Source organism: Tenrec ecaudatus, chromosome 13 (genome assembly GCF_050624435.1).
Source record: "Tenrec ecaudatus isolate mTenEca1 chromosome 13, mTenEca1.hap1, whole genome shotgun sequence".
NCBI lineage: Eukaryota > Metazoa > Chordata > Mammalia > Afrosoricida > Tenrecidae > Tenrec > Tenrec ecaudatus.
The window spans coordinates 104,834,994-104,850,335 of NC_134542.1; the positions used below are offsets into that span (position 1 = coordinate 104,834,994).

The 15,342-nt window shown below is 36.5% G+C and overlaps 1 protein-coding gene across 1 annotated transcript in view; it reads left to right on the top strand.

Annotated features, from left to right (window-relative positions):
• UGGT1 (UDP-glucose glycoprotein glucosyltransferase 1) overlaps positions 1–15,342 on the top strand; it is a 180,414-nt gene that overhangs the window by 85,005 nt on the left and 80,067 nt on the right. Inside the window, exons 15-17 of the mRNA XM_075529977.1 lie at positions 884–969; positions 7,340–7,475; positions 9,061–9,192. Coding sequence (XP_075386092.1) covers positions 884–969; positions 7,340–7,475; positions 9,061–9,192 — 354 coding nt within the window. The remainder of the gene's footprint in view (positions 1–883; positions 970–7,339; positions 7,476–9,060; positions 9,193–15,342) is intronic.

Below are 15,342 nucleotides of genomic sequence, written 5' to 3' on the forward strand. Positions count from 1 at the left end.
TGAACTACATAAATAAGAGTCTCCAAGACCCGGAGCCCAGAACTAAATTGTGCCTGCCTGCCTGCCTGCCTACCAGTGTCAATTGCTCTGTAAAGGATCATGCTAGAACATCCTGGATAGAATGTGGAACAAATTCAAAATAATTAAAAATAAGATAGGCTTACATGTCAGAAAAAGACTTGTGGAAACCCAAAGGCTATGGTTCTTAGCCACCCATCCGATCTGGAAATAAATTCATCTATGGGGCTCAGTTTTCAGCCAAGCAGTAGCGAGGTATTGTACGCCTTAGAATAAACAACCAGCTGAAAGGGCAGCATTACCCACGGATAAAGTTCAGAGGGGTAGGAAAAGGAAGAGTAGAAACAGCCAACAGGGAAGAAGTAGAATAAGTGATGTTACATTGAGGAGATTGCAACGATTGAGGCAAATCAAATTGTATATGGATTGTTGGAATGTAAAAACTATGATATTCTCTGTAAACCTTCACTCAATTTACAATAAAATTTTAAAAAGGAAGACCCTCAATGAAATTGATTGATACAGTAGCTGCAACTTTAGGCTCCAATATTGTGGGTATGCTGTGTGAGTGAGCATTGTTTCCTTCTTTTATGCATGAGGCCATTAAGTTGTATCCACCTCAATGGTACATCCAAATAGCAACAATCTAGAACATTCTTTCTAGTTTATCAGCATGAAGACATGAAAAAAAATCACTTAACTTCCCAGTACTACATCCTTAACATAAAAAGAAGCATAACTGCAATTTGTCTATTCTTTTATGTAATTCAAGAGTAGCTGGAAAAAAAATCCCTTAGCGTAATAAGGCTAAGCATTTTTAATGGCTTAATAACCTTTCATGTATTTGTTTCCATTTCCCTCATAGGTTTTTATCGTTGACCCTGCTCATGAGACCACAGCAGACTTGATGAACGCAGCTGAAATGTTCCTCAGTAATCACATACCACTAAGGTAACGTGAGAATTGATTTGATTGTTTCGTATTTAGCTAGGTTCGACATTTTTAGTGCAAATCTGATAGCTAATTGTAAGTTAATTAACAATAGGAATCATTGATGGCAGATTTATTGTCTCATTATGAAGCTAGCATGTTTTGGAATCGAGAATTTGAGTCTTCTTTAATTATAGAAACATATAGCCATTTAAGTACTAATAATTAGATCACCATAGCTTGTGATCTCAGCTAGCTTTCCAACTAAAAGAAACTTATAGGAGAGTGTCTACATCACCAAGCCTATTTTTACATTCAGTGGCGCTGAGGAGCTTTGCCAATAGCTTTTGTTAGACATTCATTGACTAAATATGTATCCTGCTTTTTTTAGATAAAAGCAACATTTTCCCCTCACTTTGTATTGTCAGTTGTATCAACAGTGAGCTGAATATCTTGAGTTGTAATTTTCAAGGACATTTTGTTTTATTTAAAAATTTTTACATTGAAGAGTTAAGATATTTTAACTTATATTCTGGGTAGGTAGGGTTTGGTAAGTTTACATGATAATGCCATTTGTTTTATTAAAAAAGAAGGAAATTAAGAACATTGAGTTAACAAATGTTTTGTTTTCTATGCCTAACACTGAGCTAAGTGTCGGCAATATACAGTATACATGTCTACCTTCTTGGAAAAGTTGATCCTTATACTTTGAAGAGGTTAAGAAACTATTTGGTCAAGTGCCAGGGTATGCTGCTAGTTAAAAGTGCTTTCGGATTTCTATTGCTAAATGTTATAGCAATAGAGACGTATTGTGTCAAGTTGGTTCAGTGATTTCACTCTGGTTGAGTATTGGGCTCATGGCCTAGAGTTGACTGGAGAAACAAGAAGGAGCAGATCTATGAGAGTCACTGGTGACAACTGACAAGGACCTGTGTCTGGGAATAATAGGAGGGAAAGTCTGAAGTTTTTGGCTTAGGAAATAGAAAACCTGTTATAATCTGTCTATAAATTCAGACCTTTCAGAGAATTAGTAGGAGATAAATAGTTTTGAGGAGGGGTCTGTATATTTTCATCTTATATGTTTGTTTTTATCAGAATACATGTGAGATTGTTTCTGCCTGAAGTCTGTTGATAGAAGTTTTGTCATAGATGGGACTTTTAGAAGTGCCAATTGTCATATAAAAATACCCTTTTCTTCCACTTCCATCTGCATATCCCAGAGCTAAATGATATTAGCAGTTTGATTTTCCAGATATGTGTATCTGTCTGAAATCTTATACATTTTAAAGGAGACTTGTTGGTACGGTGAATAAGTATTGGACTGTTAACCATAGGTCTACAGTTCAAACCCACTAGCCTTTCCACAGGAGAAAGATGCGTCCGTTTTCTTCTGTAAAGGTTTAAAGCCTTGGAAACTGGACCAGTTCTATTCTGTCCTGCAGGGTGTCTATGAATCAGAATCAATTTGATAACAGTGATAACTTAGTTAACGTAAGATACACCCACATACATGGACGTATCTATCCTTGTTTCTAAGGAGCACATTCCCTAGAACCAATGATGGTGAGACTTTTGACTAGCTTACTTTGGACATATCATCAGGAATGACCCATCACTAGAAAATGACATCATGTGTTGGTAAATGAGGGCCTATGAAAATGAAGGACACTCTCAATCAAGTGGATTGATACAATAGCTATAGCAATGAAAGGCAGCACAGGATGGGGCAATGTTTCATTCTGTTATTTGAGGGTAAGTGAAAAAAGCGTTATTACCAGGGTTTCAATTCATACATTCCTGGTTTTATTCCAAATGAAATGTGCTAAATTCCTTAAAATCAGTGGGTAGCTCCAGGTAAACTTTCTAAGTAGTATACTTGTTTTAAACCCATTTAAACTAACTCCCTGCCATCAAGTGGACTGATTCTGGCTCACAGCAACCCTCTAGGACAGAGTAGAACTGTCCCTGTGGGTTTCCTTGCCTAACTGGCTTCAATTTCTGACCTTACGTTTGAGAGCCCAATGTACAGCCACTGCATCACCAGAGCTCCTTTACCCACTAGAGCAGTGCTTCTCAACCTTCCGAATGCCATGACTCTTTCATACAGTTCCTCATGTGGTGGTGACCCCCAACCAGGAAACTATTTGTGTTGCTACTTCATAACTGTAATTTTACTACTGTTATGAATTGGGCGACCCCTATGAAAGGGTAAGTCGACCTCCAAAGGGGTCACAACCCACAGGTTGAGAACTGCTGTATTAGAGTGTCTTTTAAAAAAGGTCCAATTAAAACAGTGACTTCTGAGGAGATTAAGATGGAGAGGTTAGGTCAGAAGGTTCTGGTACATACTCTTTGGAGTTCAATAGAGATAATCTTGTTAACTTTCTTTAACCCCCCCCCCCAAGTCAGTATATTATTTATTTAGCTTTAATTGTATTGGGGGCTGTTACAGCTCTTATCACAATCCATACATATATATCCACTGTGTCAAACACATCTATACATATGTTGTCATCATCTTTTCCCAAATATTTTCTTTCTACTAGAGCTCCTGGCATTAGCTCCTCATTTTTTTACTTTCTTGAAGGACAATGGGCAATCACAAAGGTTTATGAAGAAATTTTAAGAAATTTAAAAATGGCATTAATAAAGAAAAGGCGAGGAAAATATCAAAACAATGCACCTGCTCATCTACGATTGGAGCAAGGACTTCTGTATAAGAATTTCATTGAGAAACTTTACCCCATCTACCTTGTAGGTCTGATCTAGCTCTTTCAGGCTTATTTTCCAGTTCAAAGAACATGGAAAGAAATACAATTTGAGTCCCCCAAGAATGCCCAAACTGCCACTGTGATATGTGGTGTTAGGTTAGGAAGAGCCAGTTTCTTTGGGGAAAGATTATAGCGATGAAACATAGTAAGTATATAGACCTAGGGGGAGAATGTGTTGAGAAACAATTCTTTCATATTTTACTTTTTAATTTTTCTATATACGTGATGTAGATTTCATATTTTGTATTGAAAGTTTATTATGTAGGTGTATTTTTGGCTTCATAATGCCCATATATTATTGATTCTATCAAAGTAATACAAAAGATGAATGACAGTTTAAACTCATCTTATTATGGTTATTACAGAAATGTGAACATTCATGAACTCCTGGGGCCTTGGTAGCTTAGTGTGTTGCATGGTGTGTGCTAACCGCAAGGTCAGTCAGCAGTTGGCTGCACCAGCCACTCCAGGGGAAGATACAGGCGTTTCCTTACCTATTTACAGCCTCGGCAGCCCTATATGGGATCACTGCGAGTTGGAATCAACTCAACAGCAGCGAGTTTGTTTATGTGGGTTTTTTGGTTTATAGAATCTGGGTCACCTAAGGAAGTTACCTTTATATTTTGTTTGAAATTATAGTTCTCACAGATGGAATTTTAATAGCATTTGAAGCTAACTGTATCATAGACTCATATTTATAATAATTATGGTCAAAACAGTAAAATATGATGTATGTAGTATATGTTCACAGAAACTTCATATATGCGTGTTCATACCCAGCTCTCTGCCATCAAGTCAATTCCGACCCGTTGTGACACACTGGAGGTTGTGTCCCCAGGCTTTGAACATCTGTATAGGAGCAGACAGCCTCATTTTTCTCCCTGGGAGTTGCTAAACCAGCGACCTTGCAGTTAGCAATCCAATGCTTGCCCAGCAGTGCCACTAGGGTTCCATAGAAACACACTGTTCAGGTAAAGGTCCCCGAGTGAAAACAACCCAAACACCTATGAGCTAAGAAACAACCATTCTATAACAGGGAGACAATTTACCACAGGCCACATACTGACTTGATTTCCATTTATATACTATTGAGACAAAAAGCAGATCTATGGTTACCAGAGGATAGGTACTTGAAGGAACAAATAGTGATTAGTAATAAGTATAAAATTTCTTTTTGGGATCATGAAAATGTTATTAGAATTATTAGTGATGGAGTCTCTTACCTGTTGAATATATTAAAAATCTCTGAATTATGTACTCTAAACGATGGATTTTATTGTTTGTGAATTATGTTTTAACAATTGTGATAACCAAACAAAAGCTTCTCCTTCCCCCCAAAAAAATTACTTTAGAAGTAATTTTAAGTTCTCTCTACATGTATATGGCAGGATTAATGTGTCACTTTCTTCAAATTGCCTTTTTTTTTTCATTTGAATTTCAGATACAGTATATCTATTCTTTACCTAATCACCTGGTTAGGTTTTAAAGTTTATAGTCTGGGTTGTTATTTGAAAATGGGTATTAGGCAAAAATGATGGGTGAGCGTAGCTGCTAACCCATTGAAAATTATGACCCAGCTAAGTGGGTACATAGATTAACTAGCATAACTAATATTATTCTACCTGTACCTTGCTGTTTGTTGCTACAGCCTGATATATATTAATGTGTAAAATAGTTATTGTGAATGTTTTTGCTTTGCTTGTAAATGCAAAGTGTTGGTAATGAGATGATTGATAAACGAGTATATGTATATTTTCTGGGTAATTTCTTTCAGGTTTATGGAATTCTAACATTGGTGCAGATTTGTTGATTTGCTTTTACTGCTACAATATTGTCCTTTTTGTGAATACTGTGCAGTTGTTTTACGGTTTTCCTCCACTTAGTGGTTCATATCAGCAGTACTGTTTAAAATATTGTTTTGTCTTCTGAGACATACAAGCTTGGGTATATATCTAAAAGTATCTGTTGAAATGTTTCCCTAAAATAATGGCACCCATTTATATTCCTAGTAGCAGTTTTTGATAATTTCATTACTTCACATTGTCATTAGTAGTTAGTATTGTTGAACTCAGTACTATCCAATAGAATTAAAATATGAGCCACTTAGGTTTTTAAAATTTTTTTCTTGTGCCAATACCATCTACGTTTAAAGAAACCTGAGAATTTTATATTGTTATTCAATTTTAGCTAAATTAGAAGACTATATAAAATTACTGGTGTCATTTTACTATATCTTTCTTTGAAGTAATTACTGCATCAAGTTGAATCTGACTCAAAAGAAGTAGGACAATAGAAGTGTCCCATAGATTCCAGCACTGTAAATCTTTATTTTTTGTAAGTCTTTAAAGAAGCACATAGCTTCATCGTTTTTCCATAGTGTGAACCTCTGACCTTGCACTTAGAAATCCAACTCTTAAAAGTATTGTGCCTCCAGAGCTACAGTCCTTCAAAAATCCATTGTACATATTAAGCTTAGAGCTTTTTAAAACTTGGTGTACCTATGTTTCAACTTTGCAGTAGCCACATGTAGACACAGTAGCTACCATATTGTCATTTGTAGCTATGTAGTGAGATCTCATTATATGGTTTAGTCTTTTATTTAAAATTTAATACTACAATTGTAGCTTTTTACTAAAGCATAAGAATATCTTTGATTTCCATTACTAGACTTTCACACTTGCTAGCGCTGAATTTCATATATCTCCTTGTAGATATTTTTTGAGCTTTTTCAAATTCTCATTTTCCCTAGAATATTACATAATAATTTTGTTTAAAAGTAGAACACAGAACAAGTAGTCCACCTGAAACTATAGCAACATTATTCTTATCAGTGAATGAATCTTAATGCTGTGGATTCAGCTTGCTTTAATAGTGCAGAGCCTACTTTTAAGTTGTTATCCTTAATGTCTTTTTTTTTTTTAAGGAGAACATTCATTAAAGTCTTAAATTGGGGCAAGGACAATACAAAGACATTATCCAGTTAAGGGAGACCATTAGCATGAGGTCATAATGGTGCCCAAGAGTTTGCTGATATACAGAGTTTTAAAATGGGCATGGGAGTCAAGGAAACTCACAAATGCATGGTTGGCACCAGATCAAGGCTTCATAGTTACAGGTAGAATTACTAGAGTCAGAGCAGGTCCCTGATTGGGATACATATGCTGAAGTAAGAGGCGCTTACAAGATTGGCAGTCAGGACATGGTTCATGACTGTACATTGCCCTCCCTGTACTGGTCAGGTGGTATGAGGGCAGGAATAGTCACATCCCTGGTCAATGATCAGGGAATTCCGTGGAGGCTTAATCCATGTGTGGACTCTGGAAATGGATTTGGGGCTTTTATTATCATCCATAACCATCCTCAAACTTGTGTCCTCAGGATTTAAGTTATAATATAATTCCATCATCTAATCATGGATGTTATTGCTTATAATTCAGCTTTTTATTGTATTAGTGATAAATAATCTTTTCATACCATGCTATGTAGTCAATGTACTTTACTTTCCACTAAGGGTGTTTTTTTTCCCTACTAACGACAATAAAAATAAATACGTAATGCCATTTCTTTGAACATTTGTTGGAATAAGTTATGTTTTCCTTTTTCTTTCTCTCACTTCCCAGAATTGGCTTTATCTTCGTGGTTAATGACTCTGAAGATGTTGACGGCATGCATGATGCTGGAGTGGCTGTTTTTCGAGCATATAATTATGTTGCCCAAGACTTGGATGATTATCATGCCTTCCAAACTCTGATACATGTATGTCTTTCTATAAAATGGCAAATGCGCTTTTGAATCTAGTTTACATTATAAAATAATCTGTTATAAGAAGAGTTTATATTGCTCATAATAGAAAAATAAGGTAAATTATTTCACACAAATTATTTGCTTAACATTTACTGTATTGACTAACATTATTATGAAAGTAAGTCAAAAAGGACTGCAACTAGGTTTTCAGTTCTTGTGCATGTTTATTCCAAACAAAATCTAGCTAAACATATCTGTGTGGTCAGTGGATGGCTACACAACACTTCCTGAGGGATATTCTTGACTTGCTCTCTGAGAGTGCTTTCCTGCACCAATAATGAGAGTAGGTGATACCAGAAGGGGAAAGTGGGGGGTGGGGTGGGAATTGATCACAATAATTGACATATAACCCCCTCCCAGGGGGTCGGACAACAGAAAAGTGGGCGAAGGGAGACAGCTGTTGGTGTAAGACAAAAATATCAAGGGATTATGGGAGGGCGGGTAGGGATGTGCTGACACCAAGCGCTCAAGTGGAAAGAAAATGTTTTGAAAACGGTGATGGCAACGTATGTACATAGGTGCTTGACACAATGGTTGTATATATGAATTGTGCTAAGAGCTCCCCATAAAATGATTTTTTTAAAAGAGTGCTTTCAGAAAAAAAAAAAAACCCTAACCATTTTTGCTCCATAGGGGGAAAATGTTTTGAAGTTAGGATAAAAATTTTAACAAAAGTCAAGTTGAGATCTTCCCAAATGATTGAAACATTGCAACGAGTTTATGGGAATGCTGCCTCGTATTAAACAGTTCTTAGATAGATCAAGCATTTTCAAGAAGGTTGAAGGGACCTTACAAATGTATTCAACACAGAGAAGTCAGGACAGGAGGTTATGGTAACTGGTTTTTGGGATCCTAAAAAAAATTAATCTTGATAGATATTCTTGAATGATGTGACATATTCAACATATGACAATCATTTAGGCTTATTAAGAAGACATTTCAAGAAAACTGAAAAATAGCATTGGTGAGAAAAAGAACTGGAAAGTTTTACTGAGGAATTTTTTCTATCATGAGAGTGCTCATACTTACTCTTTGCGAGTGGCAAGGGTTTCCCTATGAGAATTTCTTTCGAAAATCTTTCTCCCATCCTCCCTCAAGTCCTGATCTTGGTCCTTCAAACTTCTTCTTCTCCATAATAAAAAGCATTTAAGATTCAACAAGATGCCAGTACTCTCATTTTGATGTTATCAGTAGAGATGGAAATATCACCTTGAGAAATGTGTAGATCTTCGTGGAGCATGTGCTGAGAAACAGTAGCTTCACATACTTAATTTTTTTGTTTAATAGATGGGTATAGCAGTACTTTTAGTTTACCATTGGAATAGGTAGCTATGATTTAGAGTAAGATAATATTTCTGAGACTATTTTGTTTCTAGCCTAAGATGTCATCTTTAAGGAGATATAAGGAAAGAGAATGGATTAATAACTTGCCCTACTTGACCTTTAAACAAAACAGCTGTGTTTCCCTCTACACTCAGAGATATTTTATAACAAAATCTTTGAAATTTAAGATGGTTGCCTGATTTTTCTTTTTCAGATCTATAACAAGGTGAGGAATGGCGAAAAGGTGACAGTTGAACATGTGGTCAGCGTCTTGGAGAAGAAATATCCATATGTAGAAGTGAATAGCATTTTGGGGATTGATTCTGCTTATGATCAGAACCGGAAGGTAAAACATTGTTTGCTACTTCTCACTAGATAGTACAGTGCTCTTCTTTCCTTAAAATACGCCCCCCTTAATTGTCGATGTTTAAGGTGGTAATTAAAGTGTTCTACGTACTCAGGATTAAAAAAAATTAGAAACTAGATTATTCTTCAGGGTTGCAATATAGTTTTATGCTAATATCATTGACTTTTAGGTGGTATATTCACTATTAAAGTGAAAAAAGATTTTTTTACAATACAATATAGTACCTGTGTGACATGTGTTATATAAAATCTGTAATAATGTAGAACCAGAATATAATACTAGAAGTTAATGGATATCATTTTGCATTGTTATTTTATTTAACTTAGGATGGGAGTGGCAAAGTGTGATAATGGGAAATAACTTCATATTTTTTTCTTCTAAAAATTACTTTTTCTTGTGAGATGTTCACTATAGTAAAGGACCTTTATTTATTTCTGGTAGGAACAATTAAAAAGTTCATTGAGAGCTCATGGTAAACCAGGGAAGTAAAGTTCTTCTGAAAAGTTATATTTTAACTTAAACCATAAATGATATATGTACCAAGTTTTTTGTTTTTGTTTTTAAGGAAGGATAGGGAGTTTTATTCTTCCCCACCCCCACCCCCACCTCCGCCCTGCCTTTTTTCCACCAGGAATGTGAACTGTATTTTCTTCATAAGCCATACTCAAAATTAATATTTTTAATCATTTTTATTTCATATAAATACAGAATTCTTATATTTTTATAACTTCTCGCTATGGTTTTTTTATATGTATAGTTGTATCTACCCCTAATGCAGCAACAATTGCTTTTAACTCTTTGCCATATTTTCACATTAATTTAACTATGTTTTCATGGGCAGAATAACTTTTTATTTTTGTACTCATATTTTACATTATATTAAATTATGTGATTAGTAGGTTTGTGAACAGACAAAATTGATCCTAGCTAAATATGTAATTCTAATGAGGCAACATGAGTATATGTTTTAATAATATTTTTATTTGGATATTTTGAGAATATTATTTGGCATGTTGGGAATATTATTTGTAGGTTACCATAGTTGATTTTGAGTATTATTAATCTGGTTAACTATTTACCTGGTTAAATGGTTATTAGTAAAGGCATACTAATATAAAGTAATCCAGGTTTAAGAGAGACTAAATCTTTTGCAATATAGAATAAAGGAATTCTATCTACTTTTCTATCAGCTGTCTCAGTTTCTAGTACTTTGCTTTTATGACTATAGTTTTAAAAATTATCCTATTTTACACATTAAAAAATAAAATACCTCTGGCTGTAACACTGAGTAAAGCTCGAGGCCACAGTCATGTATAATGCTGGCTTTCATGCTTATGTGTCAGCTGCCTGTTCCGTGTTTCTCAATGGTTTGGTGGTTATGTAATGATGAAGCAAAATTCTTCTCTTTTGTGATTTGTATATAAAAATTCTGTGTTTGACATCTTGAGTTCCAAGAAAGGTATATTTAACTTCCTCTGACTTCTCTATTGCCATGGGGCAGAGGTCAGACGTCACTCCACTGTCCATCTTTCTATATCTATTCTCATACCGCCTGTTCCTCCTATGATACTCTAGAGTTCTACTGAGTTTGATAATTTGTTGTTATGGTCACACAGAACTCAGGAAGTACTCAAAATTAAGGATATTTACTACATTCTTTGGTACTCATGATTGCCATGAGTCAGGATCAGTAAACAATAAGAATATAGTCATTGGTCCAGAGAAGCGCCTCTCGTCAGCCAGTAGCCAAGTCTCTTTCTAGTCCTTGACCTCTTCCTCTGTTGACCAGGAAGCCAGCCTGCTATTCTTCCTCACAGCCTCAGCACTACTTTTCTGTTCTGCCTCTGGTCTCAGCCTGGCTCCTTTGCTCTGTCCTATTGTCTCTGTACTACAGTCTATGGTGCTTTTGGTCTTGGGATCTGCCACTTCAAACAGATATAAAATGTGTTCCACTGTTGGCTCTTCTTCTGAGCGTTCTGCGATTCTCTGTTTTCCTCTCGTTGAGATGCCTAATTCTTTTGTGGAGTGTGTGTGTGTGTGTGTGTGTGTGTGTGTGTGTGTGTGTGTGTGTGTGTTTGTTTCAGCACACCCTACCACCAAGGGAAAAAAGTGGCTTGAATCACGTTGTCTACTAAGGTGGAGACTAAGAATATAATCTACCTTAATCCTGTCACAGAGAATTCTCTCTAAAATGGAATTATAAACACAAGCATAGAGGCTAGTCTTTATAATACATAACAAAAATGATTACGGCTCATAGGACCATACTAAGTAACTGATTAGATCTCACAAAGCCAACAGGTTAGGTCAGGATCAAAATATACTAGAGATACAGTTCGAGAGTGTGTTTTCTCAGGCATGCCAGCAGGCACTTCTCGGTCTGGTCCTTGATTCATCAAGTGTATTACCAAGCTCCTGTAGCACTGATAGGGCACCTCACTCTGTAAGCCAACCTCTTGCTGAAGGCACTCAGCTTTACTCACAGACCAGGAAGCCTGGTGCTCTCGTCGTTTCCACTCTCTGCCCAGTGATCTTGTATGGGCTTCACAAGGAATTCTGTCAACTTTCATGAATAAAGAAATTGTGGCTGAAGTTCAAAAACACCCCTTTATTCTTGATGAGCATGTGATTCTTTGTTCCTACTTTTGAGGTAGTTTGCTCTATACCCAATGGAATGGTCAACTTATCCCCGTTTTAGCACTCTATACCTTATTTACATGGTGGGAATTATAAAGACAACCACGTGTTTGTCACTTTTGCCATGCTGTGGTAGCTTTCATGTTGCTATGATGCTGATAGCAATGTCACATATATTTGAAATAGCAAGTTCACTCAAGGTGAACAAGTTTCAGCACGCTCCCAGACGACCGAGAAAGGATAAGCTGCCCACTTCTGAGGAATTAGCCACTGAAGATCTTATGAACTCGCAGAAAACATTGTCAAAATTGAACGACCTCCTAAGTAGCGGTAGAGCGTTGTCGGATATAGTGCTGGAAAATGAGCTCTTGATGTTGAAAGGCACTAAGTGTATGACCGAGGAAGAGCTACCTCCTCCAACTAAAGTCAGCCATAAGACATCGGTGGAGTAAATCTTCTGAGACCTTCATTTACTGTGGAGACACAACTCTATTAATTGAACTTGAAATGTATGAAAAATGAATCTAGGAAAATTGGAAGTAAAAAATGAAAAGGACCTCATAAAAATTGGTATCCTAGGCATTACTGAGCTGAAATGGTCTGGTCTTGGCTATTTTGAATCAGACAGTCATAAGGTTTACTAAGCCGAGAATGATAAATTTAAGAGCATTGGCATTGCATTCGTCTTCGAAAAGGACATTTGAATATATCTCGGGAAGTACAGTTCATCTGTAATAGAATAGTATCTATGTGCATACTAGGAAAACCAGTCAACACACCATTAGTCAAACTTAAACACCACTAAAGGCAGTGGCACAGAAATTGAAAAATTCTAAGGCCGTCAATCGGAATTGAAAAATACTAAGACCTTCAGACACGTCATCAAGACGCACTGATAATTATCATTAATTGGAATGCAAAAGTTGGAAACAAAAAAGAAAGACTAGTAGTTGGAAAATATGGCCTTTGTGATCGGAATGGAGCTAGAAATTGCATAAGGTAATTTCATAAAACCAACAATTTCTTCATTGCAAATATATTTTTTTCAACAACACAGAAGACAGCTTTCCACATTGACTTCTCCAGATGGAATACACAGAAATCAGATTGGCTATATATGTGGAAAGAGAATCTGGAGAAGCTCAGGGGATAACTTGAACAGGTCATCAGTTGTATATATATAAATTCAAGCTGAAGTTGAAGAAAATTACCACAAGTCCACAAGAGCCCAAATATGATGTTAAATATATCCTACCTGAATTTCTAGAACAGTTCAAAAGTAGATTTGACTCACTGATGAGAGAAGATCTAATGAGTTTCAGGATGATGTTAAAGGAGCAAAAGGAAACAATACATAATTCATGAAGAAAGCAAAAAATTAAAAAGACAGGAAAGAGAAAATAATAAAGTGGATGTCAGAAAAGACTCGGGAACTTGCTCTTACTCTAGACTAGATAAGGCAACTTGAAGAAATGATGATGTCAGAGACCTGAAGAGAAAAGTTCAAAGGGCAGCTTGAAAATAACAAAGCAAAATATAATAAATGGTAGAATTGGGAAATCAAAAAAGGACATGCTTAGCATATATCAAACTGAAAGAAATAAAGAAAAAATTCAAGGCTTGTGTTGTAATATTGAAATATTCTCTGGGAAAAATATTAAACGATGTGGAATTACCCAAAGAAGATAGAACATTACCGTATATAATCGAGTAAGCCAACCCAAATATCAGCGGAGGCTCCTAATTTTACTACAAAACTGCATTAAAAATGTGCTGAAAAACTCAGTTTATACACGAGTATATGTGGCACATTCATTTTGCCAAAAGGACTGTTTCCAGATGTTGCGTATGCGCAAGAACCATTGGGATGGAAGAAAGAAGCCTAAGCGGAGCTGAAGGCCTTAGCAAAAAACAGGTCTCCAGCAATCGGTGGAATAGCAATTGAAATGTTTCCACAAGCTGACCAAGCACTGAAAGCACTCACTGTTTATGCCAAGGAATTTGGAAGACAGCTACTTGGCCAACTGACTGGAAGCGTTCTATAGTTGTGCCCATTCCAAAGAAAGGTAAACCAGCACAAAGCACACATGAGAGAACAATCTCATTGATAGCACATGCAAGTAAAATGTTCCTTCGGCTCACCCATGTGTGTGCCAGGCCTGCTTATTTCCCCCGTGGGCAGCTGAGGGACAGACAGAGAGGTGCAGACCTGCCCTCACAGCTCACAATGGCCAGGGGATGTTGTCTTGAACAGTAGACTGTAAGCGCCACAGGAGCAGAGATCTGTTTGCTCTCTGATGTGTCCCAGGTACTGAAACAATACTTAGCACGTAAGAAGCACTCAATAAATACTTGTTGAATTCAATTACCCCCCCAAAAAAAGATTAGAATATGACATCAAGATTTACATACTACAGTATTAAGATGACACAACATGAAGAAGACATGAAGCACTTATTGATAAAGGTCAGAGTGTAGCCTTTGGTATGGATTATACACCTCAGTATAAAGAAAACCAGAACCCTAACACTGGACCAATAAACAATATCACAATAATGGGAAAATGATCAAAGGATTTTATTTTACATAGATCATCAGTTAAGAAATCAAACTACTGGCTAAATCTTATGCAAAGGACATCTTTAAAGCATTTTAAAAGCAAAGATGGCCCATGAAAGACTAAATTGTGCCAAAATGCAGTTGTGATATTTTCAATTGCCTCATCATGTGCATGTGAAAGAAGAATTGATACAGTTGAGTTATGGTGTTGGGGAAGAATATGGAATGCGAGGGTATATGCACCAGAAAAACTGGAATTGTTTTTCCAGAGCTATGTATTTAATTAATTTTTTTTTTTTTACAAAACATCCTTATCACCTTCAAAATACTTTCCATTACACTCAGTACATTTGTCAATTCTGCGAGTCCATTTTTGGAAACATTTTTCAAACTCATCTGTTTAGATGGCTGACAGCACCTCCCTCGTTTTTTTGCTTCACCTCTTCTACTTTATCAGATTGCTGTCCTTTCTTCATTCGAGGAGACAAAAACGTCCCCTGGAGCAAGGTCAGGTGTGTGGGGTGAGAGAGGCATGCTGTTTTGTTGCCCGAATACTGATGCACTGAGATGACTGTGTGAGCAGGTGCATTGTTTTGATGGCAAAACCAATCCCCCATCTGGCATAATTCAGACCTTTTTGGGTCGCACACTGTTATGCAATCTTTTCAGAACCTCCAAATAGAAAGCTTTACCTGGTGGAATGCACTGCCCTCCTCACATAAAAAATAAAACAAATGAGCATCAGTTTTTTGGGGTAACCCCTCATATATTATGGACTGCTAGAAAAACGAATAAATGTATGTTGGAAGAAGTACAGCCAGAATGCCCCTTAAGGAGACAATAGCAAATCTTTGTCTCCTACGTGTTATCAGGGACTAGGAGGACATCATGAGAAAGGCCTTCCTTCCATGAGATGGATTGACCCAGTGACTG